This window comes from Topomyia yanbarensis, chromosome 3 (genome assembly GCF_030247195.1).
Source record: "Topomyia yanbarensis strain Yona2022 chromosome 3, ASM3024719v1, whole genome shotgun sequence".
NCBI classification, from domain to species: domain Eukaryota; kingdom Metazoa; phylum Arthropoda; class Insecta; order Diptera; family Culicidae; genus Topomyia; species Topomyia yanbarensis.
The window spans coordinates 193,642,939-193,670,587 of record NC_080672.1 but is presented as its reverse complement, the minus strand read 5'-3'; the positions used below and the strand labels follow the sequence as shown (position 1 = coordinate 193,670,587).

Genomic DNA, 27,649 nt, shown 5'->3' with positions numbered 1-27,649 from the left:
TCGTCAAACAAGAGTAGACCGTTTTGTTATAACGATAAAATATAGTATACACTTAAAACATAAAATACTAATTACTAAACTAAACACTATCTGGTTTACATAGCACTACTTTAGGATGTTCTTTATAAGCGAATAGAATTGAAATATTTTTTTAATTTGCTTTTTGTCATTGTTAAGTCAATAGCTTCGCAGTGCTTGTTGTAAGTTGCCATCATCTGATTTAATGGTCCAAACTTGGCATAATTTGTACGATAATTGTTTGTTATAAATGTATTTCGGATTCGTAACTGCCGGGAAGGTATATAAAAATTAAGTTTAGATAGAAGTTCGACTGAATCAATACGACACGAAATTATATCGTTTAGAAATGAAACCATTGCATATTCTCGGCGCTCTTTTAGTGTTTGGATGTTAATGAGCATACAGCGAGCTTTATAAGATGGGAGAGGAAATCGTGTCCAACCTGTTATGGAATTGACAAACAACGATTCTACTTATAAATTTTATTTAATGTTACACCTTCCGTGATCGGTAAATGAAAGAGACCGACTGTCTCCACACATGGCCTTTTATAGCCTAATTATTTAATCATAGCAGTTGGTAGCAGTGGTATACTTAATCTCAGCCATTGGTACAACTTATTTGAAAGCTGCGTTTGTAATCGCAGAAGAGGAGATGGATTCTAAGGACTCAATACATAACACTTCTCCTGGCTTTAAATGAGACTTTAGAGTACCATATACTAATTGAGCTATTCGTAACACTAAGCATATAATACCACAATATCCAGAATATAAAAAATTACAAAAATCGAAAACAAAACAATCAATCTTACAAAAGCTTTCACTTGGTAGTAGATAAAAACATCCGTAAATTTCTCTATCGTCGCGAAGCTTGATCTTTAAGGCGTTTTGATCTACGAAGTTTCGGTGAAATGGAATCGCTTCGATTTCGCTTTTTTTCAGATTTTTTCTTTTTCTGGCTTTTCTTTTTAGTAACCGGCTGTTGCAGTTGCTGTCCTTCCTTCGAAGGTCCAGGGGCGGGTTCCTCGGATGCTTGGCACTCCGGACCTGGTTTGGGGCAAAGGATAGGCAAGGAAGGATGGAACTTATCAGATAAATCAGATGTGCGAATCTGATTCTCATGAACCAAACGCACGTTTCCTTCCAAGTTGATTAGATATGTATAAGGACTAACTTTTTCAAGAGCTAACGCAGGAATCCTTCGAACAGAATCATCAAGATGATTTCGGTACAAGATCTTGTCACCTCTCGAGTATTTGTTCGCTCCATACTGATGGTTTCCTGGGAATGATTCGAAGGTTTTCATAGGTTTCTTAACCGAATTCTTATGTTCATTTTCAATTTTCAACTTGACTGGGTTACTAACATTAATCAGCGTTCGGGGAACATACGAAAACATTAAGCACGACGGTGTGCTACTGGTTGCAGTAGACGGCGTATTACGGTAATTAAAAAGAATTCGATTAAGTCTCCTTTGAATTGGCATTTGTATAAATTTGTCGTCCAACAAACACTTCTTCAGCATTGTCTTTATCGTCTGTACCCCCCTTTCAGCCAATCCGTTGGACTGCGGATGATACGGTGGAGATTTAAGGACATTAATATTGTTCTGTTGACAGGCGTGTATGAACATGGACGAGTTAAAAGGTGGGCCATTATCCGAACAAACTTCTTCCGGTAAGCCAAAATAACTGTAAATTTCTTCTAATTTCTCGAGGACGCTATTACCATCCGTTCCTCGAAGAATCTTGACATCGATAAATTTAGAAAAGGAATCAACTAGTATAAGAAAAGATTGACTTTCAAAGTGAAACAAATCTAAGTGGATTCTTTCAAAGGGATGTTTGGTTGGAGACCATTTTGATTTTACAACTTCTCTGGGGACTCTCTGAGTTTTTTGACAAACGTCACACGACTTCACAAATTGTTTAGCATCTTCATCGAATCCCTTCCACCAAAAATAGCTTCTACCAACCATTTTCATTCGAACTATTCCTTCATGGTTGTCATGAAGTTTTTCCAGAATGCTAGTTTGTAAGCTCTTTGGAATGACCACGCGGTCATCAAAATATAAGCACCCATCTTCGACTTCTAGATGAGAACATACCTTTGCATACGGAATCAACTGATCATCGACCATGTGCGACCAGCCCTGTTTCACACAACTGACCACTTTTTTTAAAATTGCGTCTCGCTGAAGTGCTTCCCGGATCGATTCTAACGCGACAAAGTTTTGAACGCAATCTTCCCGCAAAGCCATGTGCTCGATTCGGTTGTGTACGGGTAGCGGCAAACGCGATAGGGCATCTGCGTTACCAATACACTTACCCGGCCGATGGACCACGTGATAGTTATAGTTTGACAGTATTACTGACCAACGATGCAAGCGTGATATAGCAACGGACGATGCTCCTTTTTGTGGATTGAAAATTTGCTTCAACGCGGTACTATCGGTGACAAGAGTGAATTCGGTACCATATAAAAACTTGTGAAACTTGCTGACACCGAAAATGACGGCTAGCGCTTCCTTGTGAATTTGTCCGTAATTCATTTGGGCGGGACCTAGTGTCGATGAAGCGAAACACACAGGTTTTTCAATTTGATTTACCTGGTGAGACAATATTGCGCCAACACCATAAGGACTGGCATCGGTCGTTAGAATAAGAGGCTTCTTTGGATCAAATGGCTCTAACACATCATTATTAACCAAAAGTCTTTTGCACTTTTCAAAAGCCTTCTGACACAAAGATGACCACTCAAATTTTCTATCTTTTTTCAATAAATCGTATATTGGACGAAGCTCGGTAGATAAATTCGGTAAAAAGCGGTGGTAATAATTTAAAAGTCCTAGAAAAGATTGTAACTGACTTACATCTCGAGGAGCTGGGGCATTTAGAACTGCTTCTACTTTAGACGGACTTGGACTGATTCCATCAGTGGTTAACAGGAAGCCAAGATGCTCGATCTCGTCTTCAAAAAATCTAGATTTTTCCATATTTATTTGCACTTTGTAGCGGTTTAATCGCTCTAAAACGTCAAAAAGTCTCTTTTTGCATTCTTGTGGAGTTCTACCTCCTACCACAATATCATCTAAATAAGGCACGGCTCCCGTTCCAACCAGGATTTGATCAATTATGGACTGAAACAATGAAGGTGCGGAACTTATACCGAAAGGCATTCGGGTGTACCTGAACAATCCTCGATGAGTGTTCACCGTACAAAGTTCCTGTGAAAGTTCCGATAGTTTAACCTGCAAATACGCCCCGGTGAGATCTATCTTGCAAAATACCTTAAAGTCTGCCAGACTGGCTAGAAGATCATCTATCAGAGGAAGTGGGTAATGCTCAGATGATAGGTATCGATTTAATGTAGCCTTGCCATCAAGGCATATTCGAACAGAACCATCCTTTTTGGGAGTAACAACTATAGGACTTGCCCAAGACGATGAACGGACGGGAACTAAAATTTCACTTTTAATCATTCGATCAAGCTCTTGATCGACATTTTCCCGAAAACGAAATGGAATAGTATACGGTTTGTGGAAAATTGGCATTGCATTTGGTTTCAAAACAATATCGACAGTAAACCCTTCAATGGTTTGATTGAGATCTCCAGAAAAGACAAAAGGAAATTTTTTCTGAAGTTCCGACTGAAGACTTGGCTGAATCGTGCTGATGGATGAAAAATCTAGACTTACCATTTTTCTACATTCCGGGATAAGGACATCCAGACCAGAGCGACCAAGCAGAGGTGTGATGGTTCTGCCCTCTTCCGGTTGAATTACGAAAATCGGTAGTGAAACCATTTCACCATTTCTAGCCTTAACCTGTACTTTAATTTCACCTTCCGGACGAATGTTTTGACCAGTCACCGTTTGAAAACACTTGCAAGATTGCTGCAACTTCACATGACTTAACTTTTCGCTATAAGTATCCCTGGATATTACCGTATCACACGCTCCAGTGTCCACCTCAAATTTCACCACTGTTCCTTCGATTTCTAACTGCAGGTGGGCTGGCACATCCAATTGGTGCACTCCGTTCCTCGAGCTATCCCTCAGAATTTCCGGAGTTGCAAGGCTGGTTTCAGGTTCCCTTACCGACTCGACGATTTCCGACATTAAATTTAACTTGCAATTTTCCGCTGCCTCCGACATCTCTGCTACACGATTCTGACTAGTTGCTTTCTGTTCCTTCGTTGAACGACACATGGTTGACACGTGGCCTGCTTTGCCACATGCGTAGCAAGTCCACTGCTTAGCCGGACACGATTCTGGATTGTGTGATCTTCCACAACGGAAACACGTGTTCTTAACCTCATTTTTCATAGTTGGTTTCGACTGTTGTTTCGGCTTCTCCTGTATCCGGAATGGTTTCTGCGGCTTCTTTTGTGGTTTCCGGTGCAGCATAGCAAGCTTTGACGTACCTTGCATTACTTTTGACTCGTGTTCGACAGCTTCCCAACTGCGGGCAATGTTGCATGCTTTCTCGAACGTGAGATCGACTTCTGTGAGCAGTTTTGTCCGCAGGTTTGAGTTCTGGACTCCGGCAACAAACTGATCCCGCAAGGCCTCTTGCAGAAATGCGGCAAAACTGCATGAATGTGATTGAGCTTTCAGCGTGATGATGAAATCCGAAATAGACTGTCCTGATGATTGCTCACATTTCCGAAACTTATACCGTTCAGCCACAACGTTGACGGTTGGAGCCAAATGTGTTGTCAAGAGTTGAATCAGTTCATTATACGGTTTCGTGCACGGGTCATCTGGCGAACAAATTCTTGCGGCGATTGAATACAGACTAGGACCAGCCATAGTCACTAGTGTGGGAACTTTTTTTGCCGCTGGTACATCATTGACTAGGAAAAACTGTTCGAGACAGCTGACATACTCATCGAATTTTTCACCTACCACAAAAGGTTCCAGATGTCCAAACATCGGTTTTGACATGACGATTGTAGGCGAACTACCTTCTTGTTCGCTGTTATCCCTTTCTACTTTAACGTTCACTTTTCCTTCAAGCACTTTCGAATCCGACATGCGCGTTAACTACTCCGTCACGCACACGACTGCACTAGGTACGAACTTTGAATCGACTGTTGATTCTAATAGCCAACCACGTGGTGTTATACCGATCCGATAGGTTTTTCCGGACACTCGCGACACTTCTGTTTATCCTCGTCGCCAAAATATGTTATGGAATTGACAAACAACGATTCTACTTATAAATTTTATTTAATGTTACACGTTATTTAATGTTATTTTGCGAAGTGCAAACAATAAAAATTGCCTTTGTACTGATTCTATTCTTTCTTCATGTGTGATTGAGAAAGGTGACCAAATTATGCTACAATATTCCAGTATTGACCTTACATACGAGATGTATAATGTTTTAATTGTATATGGATCATTAAAATTGTAACTAAAACGCTTTATAAATCCAAGCATGTTATTTGCTCTATTGATGATTGTGTTGTAATGGTCAATGAATGTTAATTTTGAATCTAGAATGACTCCCAAATCTTTAACTCTTTCGCACTTTTGTACCACTTGATTTCCTAGAGTGATTGAAATGTCAGGTGTATTTCGTTTCCTACTAAAAGTTATTGCATTACATTTTTTTACGTTTAGTTGCAGAAGGCTTTTGTTACACCAGAGGTAAAACATATGTATTTCTTCCTGTAATATTTTTATGTCTTGTTCGTTCCTAATTTCTAAAAAGAGCTTCATGTCGTCGGCATAGATAAGAACTTTTATGTTTTTGAGAATGTATGATATGTCGTTTACGAATAAAATGAACAAAAGAGGGTTTAGATGGGAGCCTTGAGGAACTCCTGATGTGACTTGAATGGGATTCGATTTCTTCCCTTTAAATCTAACTATTTGTTGACGGTTAGTTAAATATGATTCGAGCCATTTGAGAAGACCTGATTCAATTCCTAATTTTTTCAGTTTGAATAATAGCAAGGGTATGTCGATACGATCAAATGCTTTGCTAAAGTCCGTGTAAAGAGCTTCAGTGTAGTTTCCATTCTCCATTGCAATCAATGAGTAGTTAACGAATTCTAGTAAATTTGTATTAGTTGACCGTCCTTTGAAGAACCCATGCTGCATGTTAGTAATTCTGTTTTTGATTTGATTGAATAGTTTTTCGTTAACGATTGCTTCAAGGAGTTTAGGCATACATGACATAATGGCAATTCCACGGTAGTTACATATGTCAGATTTTTTGCCACTTTTAAAAATGGGTACCAGGTACGAGCTTTTCCATAAATTGGGGAAAATGCCAGATTCAAGCGACATGTTAAAAAGCCAAAACAAAGGAGCTGTGAGTTCCAACGCTAAGTTCTTCATAAATACGGGTGGGATCCCGTCAGGTCCAGAACCTTTGGAGGCATCTAGTTTGTTTAGAGCCTCCATAATATCTTGCACACTGACATGATTGACGCCAATGTCTGTGGTGAATTCTGGGAAGAAACCGAAATATTCGCGATCACGATCTTCTTCAGAAAATGTGGTATAGATGTCTTGAAAGAAGGTTGCGAAAAGATTGCAGATTTGTTCCGCGTTGACACCGACATTTTCTTTAAGTTTCATTTTTGAAGGGAAGTTTTCCGATTTTAAATTATTTTTAACATGATTAAAGAAATTTTTTGGGCAAGATTTTATTTGAAGTTCGGTTTTTGAGTTATACTCTTCAAATGCTATTTTAATGGATAGGTTTAGTTGATCGCAAATGTCCAAATAGTTAAATAAGTTCCTTTCATTTCTGATTTTTTTATACTTTTTGTGGGCCTTTTGTTTACGATTTTTTAAATTTTTAATTTGCTCGTTATACCAAACTGGATATTTTGTGTTGCCTTGTCGCCTAATTTTTTTCAGTGGTACTTGTTCAACTATTATATCAAACAATTTTGTGTAAAAGACGTCTACTGAATTTTCGATACTTGTTTCATTTCTAAACAACGTTTGCCAATCTATACTGCTTAGTCTTTGTTTTATGTTGTCAAAATTTGCCAATTGAAATTGAAAGGCCTTTTCGTACTCGCAGTCATCGGGTCTTTTGTTATCATGTACAAATACAGAAAACTATATTGCTGTATGAAACGCTTCATTTTTCCATAGTGGAGTTAATGATTCGGTGACACAGAAGTCTTCAAGAATGTTTGTGAATAATAAATCTAAATAACAGTTTTGCTGATTTCTAACATGATTAATTTGGTTAAGTCCTAAACTTGCAGTTTTGTCAAATATGGCCTGCAGAGTTTCGTTATCCCCAACGACTGGAAGTAGAATGCTTTGAATCTGTTAGACTAATTTTGTTTCTGATCTTTTAATAACACTAGTTTACAAAATAAAAATAGAAATCTGAACTTCAATATTCGAACATCATATCTGATGTAAAATTGCGTCCTGAATCCGAAAATGAGGACCAAAAAAATTTACAGTAGAACAGTTTTCGAATTACGGTGAAAAAATAAATTTTACCTTTAAAATTAAAAGTACGTTCAGTAAAATCCAAATATCTTCGGTTGTAGTGCTTCGATATGAAGTATTATTCCGTTGAATGAAAGGCAATTGAATGCACTTTCGATCGCTAGAATATTTTGCTTTAACGCGACTGCTGGCTCTGACGTCATTTACGAATCAATTGAACCTTTTCTTAATTTTTCGTCATTTTTTGAAGAAAAATAAGTGTGTAGCCAATATTTTCGGCAAGATAAAGAAATTCTAAAAATCGTATTTTTATGGGAAATTAAAGCTTGCTAATAACCAATGAAAATAAGAATTTGTTAGCATAAATCCGATGAAAATTGGGTAAGCATTAAATTTTTTGTGAAATGGCAATATTTGTGTTTCTCTGGGTCAACGTCTCGATTCCAATTTTTTCTAGGGCTTGTTTAATGACATATGAGGGACTCTCTGACAGAATTCTGTTAAACAAGTAAATGGAAGAATTTTGAAAGATTTTAATGTGGGGTAATGTGGGGAATATCGAACTTGTTTATCCAATTGAATAAAGTTTTTTGATAACAATCAATGTCCTAATACCTCAACTTCCCTTATTTTTCCAGGAAGAAAACATTTCTTATGTGATCCCTAAGTATATTTTACACTAAAAGAAGTGAATTGAATAGGAATCCTTTGTTAAATGGAGTTAATATGTGCAATTTGTTGATAAAAATGTGAAATCTATATGTCAGAAAATTTGAAGCTTCTGAATTTTATCGGTAACGAATCTATTTTTATTTTGTTTCTAAGGAATTTCCACGTTCAAAAAGGTACAGTTTATTAATATTGGGTGAAAGATAGTAGAGATATATGCACGAGAAAATGATAAAATTGGATGTGAATGACAACAGACCCTATACCCCAACTTATTGTATTCGGACAAAGGTCAGAAAGGGTCTGTTCAATCTCTGAGATTTTTTACACTAGAAAAACTGCAAAATATGTATGATTTGCATAACGGAGCAGAAAAATTATTACAAAATCGGGGCCAAAATGACCTAGTACCCAACTTTCCCGTATTTTTATAGGAACAGAAATATCTCCGTTCAAACACTAAGGTTATTTTCTTTCAAAAAAGGTATGAATTGTAATTTTCTGATGTTTTACCAATTACAGTATGCATGCTTCATTCAATAAAGTTGTTTGAAATAGCATCTTCGAAAACATTGCTAAAGGCAATAAATCTCGAACTAAATTTGTTTGAAGAGTATTTTTTTATAATTACTTCTAGGAGGATTAATCGCTAAAATTATTTCATTGAAAGAGGTGCTTTTTACATTTCTTATAAAAGAAATGTATAGAATTCGCTCAAACTTTCAAGATTTTTTCCGAGGCCCGGAGGGCCGAGTCTTATATACCAATCGACTCAGCTCGACGATTTGGGACAATGTCTGTGTGTGTGTGTGTCTGTGTGTGTGTATGTAACGGACAAATTCTCATTCGTGTTTCTCAGCAATGGCTGAACCGATCTTATCCAAACCAATTTTAAATGAAAGAACTAAAAAACAGTATGAACGCTATTAATTTGTTTTTGATTCTGATGTTTAGTTTCCAAGATATGAATGTTTGAATGCGTAAAAATGGAGTTTCTTGCAGTTTTTTTGATTTATCTGCCGAAATTGACAATATAGATTAACATATTTATATGTTTTTAGACAGCTTTAATGAATACCTTTCGAACAAGCTATAGATTGTTGAAATCGGACTATTATCAAAAGAGATATTTAACATTAAATGCGGACGAAAGATTTTTATCATTTTCCATTGCCAGAAATATGACCAAAAACATGTAATCTATTATTAACGCCAAAACGGCTTATTTTAGGTCAATAGTATCTTCGGAGAATTTAATGGAGGAAATATGCCCTTTCTTTTGGTATTGTGCTTTTGCTGATTAATCCCCCTATGAGTGAGATATTTTCACAAATTTTCTTGGAAGTGATTATATCGAAATGATGCCTTCTACAAATTTGTAGCTCTTACTTTTGCGAATAACTTTACTGAAGAATTCAAATATCTATTTTGAATACTTTAAAAGTTATGGCTTGTTGTTTGTGGATTACTCTTTGTCGCCTATTTATTGTTCAATATAGAAATAATCCATTGAAATAAGCCAAACATTATTTCGACAAATCGAATTTTGTATTTCATTTTTCTATCTACAACCGCTAGAAATAATCACCGCACCGAACACTTCCAAGTTGTCTGGAAGGAACTTGATAACTTATCAGTGCAAAAATGTTCATTTGTGCGAACCTTCTGACTGCAATTTTTCTAACTAATGACCATCGGATCGATCTGAAACATATCGGAAAATGAAAAGCCAAATAAATAACTCCAAGCAACGGCGTAGCCCAGAGAAGGTTTTGGGGTTTAACACCATACAACCCCCCCCCCCCCCCCCACCACACCCAAAAAAAAATATTGGATTGAAGTTGAAAATTTATTGATGCAGACTGATTTAATTCAATATTACAATAACAATTATCTGATCCGTAGATTGATAACCTGTTGTTGTAAACATCATGAGGACTTTTGATAAATTGTCGGAATGGGGTCCTGATATGTACCTGATCTATTGGTCTTCATTTCACAGTTGTCTAATAACATCAATATCAAATTCCTGCTTGAAAACATTCCAATAGAGAATTACAGAGTTCTGTAATCAATCATAGTCCTCAGATTTATTTTCAAATTAATCTCGTTTTTGTAGAGATGTACTGTAATAAGGGTCTTTATTTAATAGGAAGAGAAGTTAAAATTGATTTAATGTCTATGAAACATAGAACTGCTCACCAAAAAAATGCATAACTTTCAACATTTGCCAAAAATGTTTTTGCCTTTCTCATTCACTCTAAAATTCGTCAATTTAATCCCGACCCGGAGGGCCGAGTGTCATATGCCAATCGACTGAGTTCGTCGAGATCGGAAAATGTCTGTGTGTGTATGTATGTGTGTATGTGGAAAAAATGTGATCTCTGTTTCTCAGAGATGGCTGGACCGATTTGCACAAAGTTAGTCTCAAATGAAAGGTACAACCTTCCCATCGGCTGCTATTGAATTTTTTATTGATTGGACTTCCAGTTCCGGAGTTACGAGTTGAAGAGTGCAATCACACAGCAAATTCCCATATAAACTGAAATGAAAAATTTTCAAAATCAAATTTGTATTTTGACTTTTTTTGGACTTTGGTACATTTTTGTCTTTCTCATATAGAAAGGTTATGCAATCACTCTAAAAATCGTCAATCATACCGGCCCGGAGGGAGTATGCAGTGAGGGGTAGCTACTTTAAAATTAATCGTGGCTGTCGATCCATTGTATGTATGTGCAAATCGTACTGAACATGTAATATTCATTTCCACCATTGTATTGAACATAACCAGCCATGGAATCGTAGTCTGGACAAATGAGACAAGCACAATTGCACCGCTAGGTGGATTAAGACAGGTTTTTTTGGGAATGCGTCGAGTTGAGACGAAAACGTAATATGATTAATAACGATGATAACACTTTCCGAATGTAGAGAGAAATTTATGAAAAATGACGATTTCCATTCGATTCTAGCAGGTTCTGATCGATTTTGATGAGCATTTGATTTTTGTTGTATGACCAATTATATGTATAGGTCAAATGTTTAAAATCAGTAATTTAAGGTCAAGATAGCATCATTTTGAAACCGCCAACTTCGGAGGTTTAGTATCTTCGATGAGTTTTACAAACGTTAAACAGCATTTGATAAAATAATTTTGACGGTATATCGTCCAAGAAGTATTTATGGTGATTTTTCTCAGGTTAATATTCATGACTACAATAAAGTCTCAACAACATCGCTAGACACGAACTCTGTTACTATTTTCTGAAAAATTAATTCTGCATAATTTTAAAACTTCAAAAATTACGGTTTCGGAATTATGCCGTTTGGAAAGTATGATCGATTTTCACCAAACCCCCGCCAAACCGAATTTCTGGCTACGCCGCTGACTTCAAGTAAGTAGAAACAAAGTCGTTCTACACTCGTTCACATGAAACTTCTTCGAATGCTGAATATCTATTATAATACATTGAAACCCTGATTTTATCAGCCAAATATGAACATATGTTTGATGGGCTCTAGCAGACGAACAAGACTGAATTCGAGTAAATCCTTTCTTGAGCATGTTTTCCTTATCATGAAGATGGAAATATGCAAAAATAAAAAGTTCATCATAATCAGAAATAGTTATCAGACTACATCAAGGGACGGGAAGAATATTTTAACAGCTTCAGTTTATTATAAAGAAAAAAAATTGCCCGATTTAGTCAATGTCCCCATTTTGTCAGCCTAAAATACACCATGAGACTGATAAAAATGGGTCTTTATTGTATGTATTATTCCCTGTGTTTCACATTAATAGGTACATTTCATTTTTGGGGATTTTTTATTGTATCGAACTACAACAATTTTTAGGTAATTTTCAAGGGGTTTTTTATAGACTTCTTCCAAAATTTGGCGAACCTATTCCAATTCGTATACCAATTAATTGGTATACTTAAGGGTTAATATGTTGCAGATAGAGAAAATACTGAAATTTTCAGCTTTTTTCTTACACAATATTACGAAAGATTATTAAACAATTTTTCTTAATAAGTTTGTGAAAATTATAAACTATTTGAAATTTTTTAATAGTATAATTTTTTTTATTTAACCGTGATTTTTTAATAAATAGTGACCATCGCTTCACAACGTATTCTATTTTTCATGGCTTGCGGTGAGCACGATCTCTCGAATTGCTGAACTGAAAATTATGGAATAGAAATTAATTTTTAGTATTCTTTACTTTACTCGCCGCGCAGATAGCTCTGAATTAGACCCGCTGGTGCCCTAAGACGATTTCGCTAGATTTTCAGAGCACTGTGCACACAGTGCATTAACGCAAGTGACGGAAGGTTATCGAAAAGTTTCGTGAAAATGAAAATTCCAGTAATGATGATGATTTTCCCAAACGGTTCGTTTTCGAGAGGTTTTTATTTGTTCTTTGGCATTAGGATTAGCGATAATAATTCAAATCAAGGATACTACTGGGAAGTCACCTTTAGAAAAAGTCGATGTCGAAGTAAAATTTGGAACTATGCACGCATGCACTTCAGAGATAGCGTGATATCCGGAGCTGCGATTTCATTTCAACCCTTTTTTGTGAAAATGGCGATACTTACAAATGTGAACATAAGGCTTTTTTCATACATGCGAATGAGGGCTTTGAAACGCAACCAATTAACCTAAAAATTTTGATTCTACGATATTGCTTTCTTAAACTACAGCAAAAAATACAACGGGCGAAACTGTATTTTTGTTTGTTTATTTAAAGTTTCGCCCTCCACGCTCCATGCAAACAAACAGGGCGATACTTTTTTTGCTAGCAGTTTAGAAGCGAAACTGTCATCTTCGTATTTTCGTATCGTAAGCTGATATCAGCTGTAAATAGTAACAATGATCGCTATTGAAAAAAAAACCTGGACGAAATCGGTGGTGTAGAACTGTAGTTATTGTAAAAAAACGTAAGAACGATACTTCAATACTGATAGGTGGGACCGAAAAAGTAAACAATCGCCAAAGGGTAAAGTATAAACCTCAAATCGATTCAAAAAAAATGCGATTTTTTTGGCTCAGTGCAATATATAATCCCTTTAGAAAAATTCAGTTTTCCCACCACAATTTAGATATTTTATTAACAGAGCATTAACAATAATTCGTAGCTATGTCTATTTTATGGGCCATTTTTTCGCTTCCCATTGATTTGATTTGAGATTTCTAGCACTGATGTTGTCCTATGCTGATTTGAGCGATTCTCTGAGTCCTGCCACTTTCCCATGTAGTATGTGTTATCAAAAACATCGCGAAGCATCAAGTTCTAAATGTTCTCAAACGATATAATATCCGAAGAGAGTGATAAGAGTTATAAGAAATGTCTCATCACACTGTTAGGTGGATTAAAAGCGTTTTCTTTTAAGATACTAAACATCCAAAGTTGACAGTCTCGATATAATGTGATCGTGACCTTGTTTTCGAGTATTAATTTTACTTTCCTTCACTATTAAAGTTTACAAATCCAGAACGAGTCCTCGTATATAAAAATTGACACGCTGCAAGTTGACTATGAGGGACTCTCTGACAGAATTCTGTTAAACAAGTAAATGGAAGAATTTTGAAAGATTTTAATGTGGGGTAATGTGGGGAATATCGAACCCGTTTATCCAATTGATTAAAGTTTTTTGATAACAATCAATGTCCTAATACCTCAACTTCCCCTATTTTTCCAGGAAGAAAACATTTCTTATGTGATCTCTAAGTATATTTTACACTAAAAGTAGTGAATTGAATAGGAATCCTTTGTTAAATGGAGTTGATATGTGCAATTTGTTGATAAAAAATGTGAAAGCTATATGTCAGAAAATTTGAAGCTTCTGAATTTTATCGGTAACGAATCTATTTTTATTTTGTTTCTAAGGAATTTCCACGTTCAAAAAGGTACAGTTTATTAATATTGGGTGAGGGATAGTAGAGATATATGCACGAGAAAATGATAAAATTGGATGTGAATGACAACAGACCCTATAACCCCAACTTCTTGTATTCGGACAAAGGTCAGAAAGGGTCTGTTCAATTTCTGAGATTTTTTGCACTAAAAAACTGCAAAATATGTATGATTTGCATCACGGAACAGAAAAATTATTACAAAATCGGAGCCAAAATGACCTAGTACCCAACTTTCCCATATTTTTATAGGAACAGAAATATCTCCATTCAAACACTAAGGTTATTTCCTTTCAAAAAAGGTATGAATTGTAATTTTCTGATGTTTTACCAACTACAGTATGCACGCTTCATTCAATAAAGTTGTTTGAAATAGCATCTTCGAAAACATTGCTAAAGGCAATAAATCTCGAGCTAAATTTGTTTGAAGAGTATTTTTTTATAATTACTTCTAGGAGGATTAATCGCTAAAATTATTTCATTAAAAGAGGTGCTTTTTCTTTTAAGATACTAAACATCCAAAGTTGACAGTCTCGATATAATGTGATCGTGACCTTGTTTTCGAGTATTAATTTTACTTTCCTTCACTATTGAAGTTTACAAATCCAGAACGAGTCCTCGTATATAAAAATTGACACGCTGCAAGTTGACTATGAGGGACTCTCTGACAGAATTCTGTTAAACAAGTAAATGGAAGAATTTTGAAAGATTTTAATGTGGGGTAATGTGGGGAATATCGAACCCGTTTATCCAATTGATTAAAGTTTTTTGATAACAATCAATGTCCTAATACCTCAACTTCCTCTATTTTTCCAGGAAGAAAACATTTCTTATGTGATCCCTAAGTATATTTTACACTAAAAGTAGTGAATTGAATAGGAATCCTTTGTTAAATGGAGTTGATATGTGCATTTTATTGATAAAAATGTGAAATCAATATGTCAGAAAATTTGAAGCTTCTGAATATTATCGGTAACGAATCTACTTTTATTTTGTTTCTAAGGAACTTCCACGTTCAAAAAGGTTCAGTTTATTAATATTGGGTGAGGGTAGTAGAGATATATGCACGAGAAAATGATGAAATTGGATGTGAATGACAACAGACCTTATAACCCCAACTTCTTGTTTTCGGACAAAGGTCAGAAAGGGTCTGTTCAATTTCTGAGATTTTTTATTTTTTAGAATGGGAAATGACACTCGGCCCTCCGGGCCGGGATTAGGTTGACGTTTTTCAGAGCGATTGCATAACCTTTCTATATGAGAAAGGCAAAAATGTGCCAAAATCCAAAAAGGTGAATCGTCGTCAAATTTTTTTTCGAGTTTGCATCAAATCTCGACGTTTCATGCACCTTGAACACATTTAGCATCAAAAATAAAAATTCTATTTTTAATTTTTCCTATAGTTTATATGAGAAATTTCTGTGTGGCCGCACTCTGAAACCCGTAATTCCGGAACCAGGATTCCGATCGATCCAAAATTCAATAACAGCCGATGGGAAGGTTGCAGCTTTCATTTGAGACTAAGTTTGGGCAAATCGGTCCAGCCATCTCTGAGAAAAATTAGTGACATTATTTGACACATACACACATACATACACATACACATACACACACATACACACACATACACACATACATACACACATACACACACACATACAGACTTTTTCCGATCTCGACGAACTGAGTCGAATGGGAAATGACACTCGGCCCTCCGGGCCGAGATTAGGTTGACGTTTTACAGAGTGATTGCATAACCTTTCTATATGAGAAAGGCAAAAATGTGCCAAAATCCAAAAAGGTGAATCGTCGTCAAATTTTTTTTCGAGTTTGCATCAAATCTCGACGTTTCATGCACCTTGAACACATTTAGCATCAAAAATAAAAATTCTATTTTTAATTTTTCCTATAGTTTATATGAGAAATTTCTGTGTGGCCGCACTCTGAAACCCGTAATTCCGGAACCAGAATTCCGATCGATCCAAAATTCAATAACAGCCGATGGGAAGGTTGCAGCTTTCATTTGAGACTAAGTTTGGGCAAATCGGTCCAGCCATCTCTGAGAAAAATGAGTGACATTATTTGACACATACGCACATACATACACATGCACATACACACACATACACACACATATACACACACATACACACACATACATACACACATACACACACACATACATACTTTTTCCGATCTCGACGAACTGAGTCGAATGGGATATGACACACGGCCCTCCGGGCCGGGATTAGGTTGACGTTTTTCAGAGTGATTGCATAACCTTTCTATATGAGAAAGGCAAAATCATGAAATCTTCATAGAAATGCAGAAATTTTACTTCATTATCATATAATTTTGAATTCGATGCGATGACTTACATATTTTCGTACACCAATCGATTACAATTGATACTAGCTATAGTTTTTGGAAAACCAGAATTATATGTTCTCACAAAATATTCACAAAAATACGTGGAAATACAGAAATTTCGCATGGTTCACAAAAAAACTTTTTTTTCTATCCTAATGTTTGATTACAAAAATCGATAGAATTTAATGTCAACTACATTTCCTGGAAGAAACAAAATTATAAACTCTTGAAAATTACAATAATTTGGGAAAATAAAGATATTTCATTTAATCAACAAATATTTCAATTCAATGAGATGCACCTAATCGATTGGCTACAAACTACATTGTTCTGTAAATGCCTGCGATTTTCTCTGCAATTTTTAGGATGAATACAATGACCGATTTTCTGAGCCCCATTATGTATTTAGGACTGAGGAAATCTGAACATATTGGTTTCAGATTGTTTGGAACTAGCTAAGGTATGAAATAAAACCCCAAAATACTCTTCAGAATCAGTCTATAATTGCATCAGTTTGAAAAAAGTTTGAAACTTTTTAAATACTTTAAGAACATCGACATTCTCAATTCTTCCACACTTACGCAAAGGCTTTCGCTTTAATTCCATCGTGTAACATAGGGGAATTAAATCAAGAAACTTAAATGTGGCTGACAAAATCGGGTCAAAAAGCTGACAAACTCTGTTGTAGAAAAATTCGAAAGTGGGCAAACACGGAAACTTCACTGTAGTCAGTACTTTACACCGCTTTGAAAAGAACAGCGCTAATAATTCATTACGAAGTAGATGCACTAAACAGCCTTTAAGCGACTCGGTAGAACGCCGAACAATGGCCAAATGAAGATCCTGGATGATGTATAACAAACTAAATCATTTAATGCGTTTGAACAAGCATATTTATAGCTAAAAATATCCAAGAACCAAGATTCAACTAGTTTTTGATTGGCTCGCTAACCAATATCTCTAGAGTGCATGATGACGATGATGATACTGCTGCTGATTGAACAACGCACGCTTCTTGGTGTCGTGCGCATAAAAAATGGGGCATTTTTGATATTAGTAAGGTGTGCAAAATTCATCCCCCTAGAAAATCCATGTTTCAAAATCGTCCAATGCTGGTTCTTTGTTGGACCAACGTTTGGTGACGCCCAGCAGACCGTTCAGCAGGCTTCCATTACTGGACTTGTGTTGGATGGTTTTGAAACAATTTTTTGGGCTTCTCAGTAGAATCTAGCATGTTGCTTCTCTTAGAGGATTCCCAAAGTTTTGTTGATGTATACAAACCAGTGGTGCGTAATCTCAAATTCAGTTGTTATTTCTGTCTGAATTTACCGAAACCAGTATTAAGTTGACTGAAGTTTCACGCAGAGAATTTAGTTTTATGCGTCTTGATTATTAGACCAAACCTAAGTATTATAATCCAAATTAATCAAGCTCAATACTTTAAAATAAAATAAGTTGGCTAAATAACTTATTACATGTCGTACTTTCACAATATAGAATATAAAGTGATCGATATTCGTCCATAAGTCAAACATAAATGCATGTACCATAAGTCAAACATTGATGCATGTACCTTAGATACTGTTTTTCAACATATAACAAATATATTTCATGAAGAAAAAAAGCTTTTTTTATTCGATTATCCGGATGATTCGATTATCCGAAGCGAATTTTTTCTGCACCCTACGGATAATCGAATCTGGCCTGTATTACATTTTGTTTTGTAGTAGTTGTGGTCGAAGACCATATGTACATTTTCTTAATTTTAAAAATATGGTGTTATTTATGAAAAGTTTTATGCTATTCCACGGACTATTGCATTTTTCGATAGTGCGGGAAAATTGGTTTCAGAATCCTTATAGTGCAACACCTTCCGAAACTCTAGCGAAATCTTCTTTCAGCGCCAGGGTCTATACATTCGGGCAGCCATTCGCGCGAGTGCCGGACGGTTCAATAAAAAAAATAAAAATGAAATGGGAACACCGCCATCTAGCCCCAGTCTCCCTAGTATTAAAAACCGAAATATATACTATGGGACCATTCATAAATTACGCAACATGAAAATTGCCCAAAGTTGACTCCCCCTCCCCCTATGCAAAAAATTGTCATTCTTTTATCTATCCCCCTCCCCTATTACGTAATAAATTCTTTAAACAATTTTTTTTTCAATAGAAACATGTTACGTAACGTTTTAACTTACTCCCCTTACTCCCCTACAATTTGTTGTACCACTTCCCCTCTCCCCTCTTAAAAGCGTTACGTAATTTATGAATGCTTCCTATCCCTTGCTGGATCGGACGGATATGTTTATAAATTTATTGAAAATCGTGTAGGCATAGTGGAATATTTTCAATGTTGTGTAATAACTTCTTGATGCATGTGAGATCTGTTGTTCCAGACAGTAGATACAGAGCTGAAGGGTGGATATTCAAATTCGTATAACCGCCATTTCCAACTTGTTACAGTAGGACAGAAAAACGCACGTATTTTTTTAATTTTTAATATTGCAAACGAAAACTAACGATTGATTGTTCATTACAAAGCATTACGACACTTATAAAAATTTGAAACTATTTTGATTTAAATTCAGGGAAATAGGGCCACTTGAAATTTGCCCACGTATAAGTCGAGTGGGCCTGGTAATTCAAAGTCGTATATCAACCCTTAGCATCACGAAGTGATAGTCAGAGAGCTCTTCTTCACGAAGATTTTAATTCATTTTTGACAAATCTTCAAGTTTTTTTGTTACACAAGTTACTCGAATTTTTTTTTTACTTTTTGTATATCATTGTTATTGATTGGGATTATAATTATTAATTTATGTATTTAAATTGTTTTATATTATTATTTTTTGATTTTTATTGCTGGCGTTCTTTTATTTTTATAATCGTGAATGACAAAAATTTAAAAAAAATGCACCAGAATATAGTCAAACGCTCGATTTGACGATTTTTAACATTCAATTACTTTTTTATACAAGACGGAATACTTACCTTGACCGCGATGCGGGTAAACAGGTGGTTGGCACTGAGTCAGAAAGGTTTAGGTTAGGCAGTACACCATATTCCAATGCGCGGAAGGCATACGAAGAATTCTGACATACACAAACATTTTGTGGAACTTACTACTCGATAAGTCCGAAAGTGTCTGTGATAACACGGAATTTATGTAAGGCTTAATTAGTTATTATACGACTTTGAATTTCCAATATGCTTCCACTTACCAGTATACAATTTTTGAAAAATTCCCACAATATTGAAAATTTTGACTTGCTACAAAACAAATAAAATTATTTTTTTCAAAATGGCGTTTATACGAGTTTGAATACCTTTCAACTGAAGATTAGGATTGTCGCTAATGGTACAGTTTCTATATCTCGTTTTCCCTCGCGACCAGTAGTTTGACAGTTATATACCGTGGTATATAACTGTCAAACTAATATGCGCTCTACGAAAACGAAAAAGATAGAGAAAACTGTACCACTGGCGATAATCCCAGTGTTCTGCATCTACTTCACGAACCTATTGTAGTAGCTTTTTCCGAAATCGATAGTGAAAACTAAAAATACGTCCATCATAATAAACTAATGAAAATATTAGGAGGTATCACACATACTAACGGCAATGCAAAAAGATTAGGCTTATGAAATAAAGGGGTGGTATATCAAACTAGTAACTGGTTCATCTTCAGATTAATTCGAGACTGAGCCAAAGCGTACGCGCTCTAAACAAAAAGCGTGTGAAACATCTACAAAACGAAAGCCGCGATTTATTACGTATTACGTGTACACTTTTTCCCGCCTTGTTGCACATCATTCGCGCCACATTTTGAAAACGGCTGCAGCTTCGAGAGGAAAGCACTTGCAACACAATAGTATCACTTATTGCCTGAATACTTTGTACACGGAAACATTGCAATAGCATCTCTTTCAAGCTATGTTGCGCAAAATCTGGACTTGGAAAATCTCGTGGATCAAATTGATGCTTCCGCGAAGCGAGTACACATCGATTGAATGCCAAGAGTTGAAAGAGGTTAAATACCTTTTCTTGAAAAGGTGAGAACGCTTATTGTGACCTTCAATAAATTATTTAGTGTATTTATAGACTGTGTAAGCCACATGTTAAAATATTTGCAAACAAGATCGAAGTGTTACTAAAAGCTGTAACTGCGCAAGCATCAAATTAAGTGCAGTGTCAGTTTTAGGTTTCTCTGAGCATATTTTGTTAATATTACGAAGAAAAAATTCCGCAGCTTTGAAAGTGAATCTAAAATATAATGTAGGGCTTTTCATAGACATTCAAATCCGAATGCGATACAGAATTTATACTAGCATATGTCATTTTCCGTATAGATACAATTTCAAAAACAAAATGTCAAAAGTGATTCGAAGTACAAGCTACTCAGCAAGGCGAAAATACGGAACGTGTATGTAACACATCAAAAATATATTGAGAGACACAACCTAGGGTAAAGTGTCTATTCTCATTATAATAGGGGGAGGTGATTCACAAATTCATAAATTACTCAACAATCGATACAATCAATAGGGAAGAGCAGCTGTCATTTGACGGATTGAGAAAAAGCAGAAAAATGTAAATAAAAACGCAATTTTCGTGTACAGTTTTTCATAGGCCAAATTTTCGTTAAAATTGTATGAAGTTTATCATTTTCAGCGTTGGGTACTCTTTGTTTCTATAAATACAACCTATTCGATGCTTGAAATGAGAAGCAATATATTTGCGATTAAGTAAACCAGTGCCGAGAGTAGTTGTTCCAAATAGAGCACTCTAGTTAGAGTGTGGCCAAGAGGCCATGACGTATCCAAACGAACATGAAATTTGACGTATTCACAATAGAAATACGTCAGATTTCTGCTCGTTTGGATACGTCAAACGCGTCTTGACCGCACTCGAACTAGAGTGCTCTAGTTCCAAAGCGTTTGTTGATTCACGCCATTTTCTACAGGAACTTTTCTGAATGAAAAGTGTGTTCTTATAAGCTCCACTCATAATTATAAGAAAATTCATGGTGCAATGTTCTGGAAATATTAGGAAAAACATACATTACGTTGCAATAATCGCTACAATTAGGGATTGAAGAACTACAAAATCCAACATATTCCTCACAATTTTGTTCACTTATTTTTCTACAGTTATGTTCATACTGCAAAAAGAGATAGATAACACATGAGGGAGAGAAAGAGACAGTTGCATTCGAATATCTTTTGAGAGTGAAGAGCGCACAACGGCGTGAAACAAGTGGAAAATTATCTTATCAAACACACATGAAATCTTTCTAATAAATTAATGTAGTATATTCTGATTATACGAGGACTATAGTGTTGTCTTCGGACATCATAACTAGCCAGAGTTGGACCTAACTAGACCACGTTTTCATTAGTAATAATCAATTTCAATAATGTGAACAAAGAGCAAAATTTTACAAAGTGAAGTAGGAATTTCTAGCTGCTAAGCGCTCAGTTCTTAGTTTAAACTTGCAACACAACAAAAAAAGGGTAATTGTTCCGAATCGCGGCTTTTTCGAAAAAAAGGGTTAATTTTTTTTGGAAATGGTTCTAAATGGCCAATTTTACAACAAGCAATAAAAAAAATCGGGGGGGGGGGGGGGTAGGTGTATAGCTTTAGAGTAGTTTAAACTGGAAAAATAAGTTTTCCCTCCTTACCTTTATAACAGTGGCATTGCGCATGAGAAAGTGACGCTAAGGGCGAAGGTAGTGTGATGCGGCTTGGTCGCATAGTAGATAGGTCGCATAGGATTCGAAACGGCGCAAAGCCGCTGTGAATCCGCTGGACGAGGTGGTCTTGATCTTGCTATCGAAGGGTGCAATCAAACCTGTAATCCACTCGTTTGCCTGGTATACTCAAACATAGGGGCTATCTCTAGTTTGAATGAAGCGATGTGGCGTAGCCACATTCGGTACTGACAACATTTTATTTTTGTTAATAAATACTATCCTATTAGCGGTCCTTACATGTTAAATTGTGCGTGTAACGGAAAAAAAATGTGTTGACGATGTGGATTTCAAATGGGATTGAAGTATTGTAATGATAACGCCAATACTGTGTATTGACAAAAATATTGAACGTGTAAGGACCACTACTGTTACTAAATAAAACATTGTTAATGCCTAATGTGGCTACGCCACATCGCTTTTTGTCATGGTGTCCGACTTCGTTGCCGCTCAGTCGGACTTATCCTACGGATAGTCCCTATGTTTGAGTATACCGGGAAACGAGTGGATTACAGGTTTGATTGCACCCTTCGCTAGCAAGATCAAAACCACCTCGTCCGGCGGATTCTCCACGGTTTTGCGCCGCTTCGAATCCTTGGACACGACTATGCGGCAAAGCCTTTACCGTCACTTTCTCATGCGCAATGCTAACAGTAAGGTATGTGGGACCAATTTATTTCCAGCTAAACTACTTTAAAGCTTTCCCCCCGATTTTTTTCATTGCTTGTTATGAAATAGGCTATTTAGAATCATTTTCAAAAGAAATTAAACCTTTTTACATTTCTTATAAAACAAATGTATAGAATTCGCTAAAACTTTTAAGATTTTTTCCGAGGCCCGGAGGGCCGAGTCTTATATACCAATCGACTCAGCTCGACGATTTGGGACAATGTCTGTGTGTGTATGTAACGGACAAATTCTCATTCGTGTTTCTCAGCAATGGCTGAACCGATCTTATCCAAACCAATTTTAAATGAGAGACCTATCAAACAGTAAGAAAGCTAGTAATTTGTTTTTGATTCTGATGTTTAGTTTCCAAGATATGAATGTTTGAATGTGTAAAAATGTCTTCGGCAAATTTGTAGCTCTTACTTTTGCGAATAACTTTGCTGAAGACATCAAATATCTATTTTGAATACTTTAAAAGTTATAGCTTGTTATTTGTGGATTACCCTTTGTCGCCTATTTATTGTTCAATAAATTAGCCAAATATTATTTCGATAAAACGAATTTCGTATGTCCTTTTTCTATCTACAATCGCCAGAAATAACCGCCAAATAATTCCAAGTTGTCTACATGGAACTTGATCACTTATCGATGCAAAAATTTTCATTAGCGCGAACCTGATGACTGCAAAGTTTCTAAGTCACACACATCGGATCGATCTGAAACATATCTTAGATAATGAGAATCTATATAAATAACTCCAAGCAACGGCATAGCCAAGGGAAGACTGCGGGATACAACCCCACCTCTTGCCACCCACCCAAAAAATAATTGGATTGATGGATCTTGACCTGTAACTGACCTATTGGTCTTGATCTAACAGTTGTCTAATCACATAAATATCAAATACCTCCCAGAAAACATTCCAATAGACACTCATTCCAGAGCTCTGAAATCAATCATAATCCTCAGATTTCCTATCATATTGAGCTTACTTTTGAATGGATGTTCTGTAATATGGATTAGGTTCTTTTTAATTGGAAGCAAAGTTGGAAACACAGAAACATGAAACATAGAACTGCTCACTGAAAAATTACACAGCATTCAACATTTGCTGAACATGTCTTTATTGTACGAATGATAGTTGAGACGAAAACGTAATATGATTAATAACGAGGATAACACTTTCCGAAAGTAGAGTAAAACTCTACTTAAATGGCGCTTCCGTTCGACTCTAGAAGGTCCTGATCAATTTTGATGAGCTTTTGTTTTTGTTGTGTTACCAATTATATGAATAGGTAAAATAAATGTTAGCAAACAGTAATTTAAGGTCAAGATTACATAATTTTGCAACCGCCAATTCCGGAGGTTAAGTATCTTCGATGAATTTCACAAACGTTAAACAGCTCATCATCTGATAAAATTACTTTGATGTTATATCCTCTAAGAAGTATTTATGGAGAATTTACTCTTCAAACAAATCTAGTTCGAGACTTAATGTCTTCAGCAAAATTTTGGGGATTGCTATTACAAACCACTTTGTTGAAGACATGAAGGCTCCGTATATTCAGAATATCAACATATTTTAGGCTATATAAAATAAATTATTATGATTTTACTGTTTAAGATCTTCTAATATTTATAAACAATAAATTTTACATTTTATCCAAAGCTTAAGTTTGTGAAGCTCGCAATAAAAAGATGTTTAAGATAAAAAAAAATAGATTAAGGAACATTTCGTAAATATCATTTTAAAACTCGATATACTCCCTACACGTAGTATTCATTCCTGCAAAGTTGTTTTAAATGATAGTCTCAACAAATTCGCTAAAGAAAGTAACTCTGTTAATATTTTTTGAAAAATTAATTCTCCATAATTTTAAAACTTCAAATATGACGGTTTCGGAATTATGTCATTTGGAGATTAAGTTCGATTTTATCCAAACCCCCACCAAACCGAATTTCTAGCTACGCCGCTGACCCTAAGTAAGGAGAAACAAAGTCGTTCTACACTCGTCCACAAGAAACTTCTTTGAATACTGCCCATTTATTACAATGCAGTGAAGACCCCATTTGATTAGCCCCCGATTTTGTCAGTCTCATATGAAAATATGTTTGATGGGCTCCAGCAGACGAACAGGGCTGAATTTGAGTAAACTCTTTATTGAGCATATTTTTGTTACCTTAAAGATGCAAATATTTAAAAATAAAAAAAAAATCATTTTTTTAATTTGCGCTAGAAGGCCCCTTTAAGAGAAATTTATATTATATAATCAGAAATAGCTATCAAACTAGATCAAGGGAAGGGAAGAATATTTTAACAGCTTCAGTTTATTATAAGGAAGGAAAGAAATATGTCCCGATTTAGTCAATGTCAGCTTAAAACACACCATGAGGCTGATAAAAACGGGTCTTTACCCTAGTAACAATTGTTGTTTTATGTTACTCTTGAAGACCTTCTTAAAACTTAGAATGTACTTGTAGTGTGCCATAAAACTAGAATTGCTATTTGGGTACTGTATTTATTATTCACTGTGTCCCACATTAATAGGTACATCCCATTTTCTGAGGATATTTTCTTCCAATTGCATCGAATAACACCAATTTTTTGGTAGTTTTCAAGGGGTTTTTTTATCGACTTCTTCCAACATTTTGGTGATCCTATTCCTATTCGTGCGATAGTTTATGTTAAAAGGGCTTCCTAAATTAATTGGTATACTTAAGGACTTATATGTTGTAGATTGAGAAAATCCAGAAATTTTCAGCTTTTTTCCTATACAATATTACAAAAGCTTATTAAACAACTTTCCCTAATGAGGTTGTAAAAATTAAAAAGTATTTGAAAATTAATAATAGCTTTAGTTAACGGGATAGTGACTGTCGCTCCACAACGCAGTTTTTTCATGACTTGCGGTTAGCACGATTTCTCGAATTGGTGAACTGAAAATTATGGAATAGAAGTTAGTTTTTAGAATTTTTTGCAGATTTAACCCGCCGAAAATCGCGCCAATGGCTCGGAATGAGGCCCGCTGATGCCCTAAGACGATTTCGTTAGATTTTCAGAGCAGCGTGCATCCAGTACACTAACACAAGTGACGGAAGGTTATCGAAAAGTTTTGTGGAAACGAAGATTCCAGTGATGATGATTTTCTTTAACGGGTTTCGAGAGTTTTTTATTTGTTCTTTGGCATTAGGATGAGCGATAATAATTCATATCAAAGATACTACTGGGAAGTCACTTCAGAGGTAGCGTGATATCAAAAGCTACAATTTCAGTTTTTAGTTCTCTGCATTTGTTATCAAAAACATCGCGAAACATAAAGTTCTAAACATTCTCAATCGATATATCAGAAGAGAGTGATAAAAGTTATAAGAAATGTCTCATCACACTGTTAGGTGGATTAAAAACGATTTTTTCGTAATAGCCACGATTCGAAACAATTACCAAAAAAAAGTTTAAACAGTAACCAACCAGCAACCTGAAAAAGAAAAAGTAAGCATTTGGCCAAAAACGTACCGAGAAAATCTATTTCAAAATTACTAGTCTGATGCATTCTGTTTGTTTACACTAGAGTCTGTGGTATTACATAGAGCACTCTAGTTAGAGTGTGGCCAAGATGAGTTTGACGTATCCAATCTGACATTCATATTTCTATTGTGAATATGTCAAATTTCATGCTCGTTTGGATACGTCATGGCCTTATAGCCACAGTCACAGGTTGCTATGGTTACTAATAAAATCCATTTGTTTTGAAGTCATACTGCTTCTTTAGTTAATAACTATTCTCAACGAATTTTCATAAACTTGCAATGTTCCCTGAATGTGTTCAGTAGAAGAATACCTTTAGAAATATATACTGTTCTGATTAATTGATTGATAAGGTAATTTTTTAAGAATTTATTTTCAATGTTAACCGATTTTTCATACAAACTTCCATATAAAGTTTGACATTTTGGAGAGTCCGTAGACACAACCAATCGGTACCAAAATTTACATAATTACTAAGGACCATAAAAGGAATCAGTAGAGCCTGGTGGAGCTAAAAATCAAAAATTGAACAAGTCTACTGAGCAGTCAACCGTTTGGCGAAGCTACAACCTGAACAAAGATTTCACGAACAGTACTACTTTCATTAGTTGATACCTCAAATCAATCGACCTATCAAATACGTCATTACGAAACAAATCTACTCTGCAATACAGATATGAAATTAGTTTGGTTTGGAAATGTAAATTTTTGGCTTTCTTATCTACATATTAGGAAATCACTTCAAAAATCGACCTGCCATTTGAGTCCCAGAGGGCCAAGTATCACATACTATTCGATTCAAATCGTCAAGACCGCAAAATGTCTATGGGTGCATTTATGTATCAAATAAAGCCGCTCAATTTTCTCAAAGATGGCTGAACCGATTTGCACAAACTTAGTTTCAAATGAACGGTTCTAACGCTCCCACAAGCTGCTATTATATTTGTTTGTTGATCCTACTTCCGATTCCGGAATTATGGGCTGAAGACTGCAGCCACATAGCAAATTCCTATATAAACTTGCAACATGAAGTTGTCCAAATGATGGAATACAGTTTTTTCATGACTTGCGGTTAGCACGATTTCTCGAATTGGTGAACTGAAAATTTTGGAATAGAAGTTAGGTTTTAGAATTTTTTCCAGATTTAACCCGCCGAAAATCGCGCCAATGGCTCGGAATGAGGCCCGCTGGTGCCCTAAGACGATTTCGTTAGATTTTCAGAGCAGCGTGCATCCAGTACACTAACACAAGTGACGGAAGGTTATCGAAAAGTTTTGTGGAAACGA

The 27,649-nt window shown here is 35.7% G+C and overlaps 2 protein-coding genes across 3 annotated transcripts in view; both read right to left on the bottom strand.

The window, feature by feature from the left end:
* Positions 1-27,649, bottom strand: part of LOC131693279 (mucin-4-like) — a 596,199-nt gene that overhangs the window by 446,158 nt on the left and 122,392 nt on the right. The window contains exon 1 of one of the 2 annotated variants that reach the window (XM_058980989.1): positions 19,410-19,433. The exons of the other annotated variant lie outside the window; for it this stretch is intronic. The gene's annotated coding sequence lies outside the window, so the exon portion shown is untranslated. Of the gene's footprint in view, positions 1-19,409; positions 19,434-27,649 lie in introns of those variants that run through there. 2 annotated transcript variants of the gene reach the window in all.
* On the bottom strand, positions 880-5,061 carry LOC131687521 (uncharacterized protein K02A2.6-like). Its single transcript, XM_058971614.1, has one exon. The coding sequence runs from the start codon at positions 5,059-5,061 to the stop codon at positions 880-882; it is 4,182 nt and encodes a 1,393-aa protein (XP_058827597.1).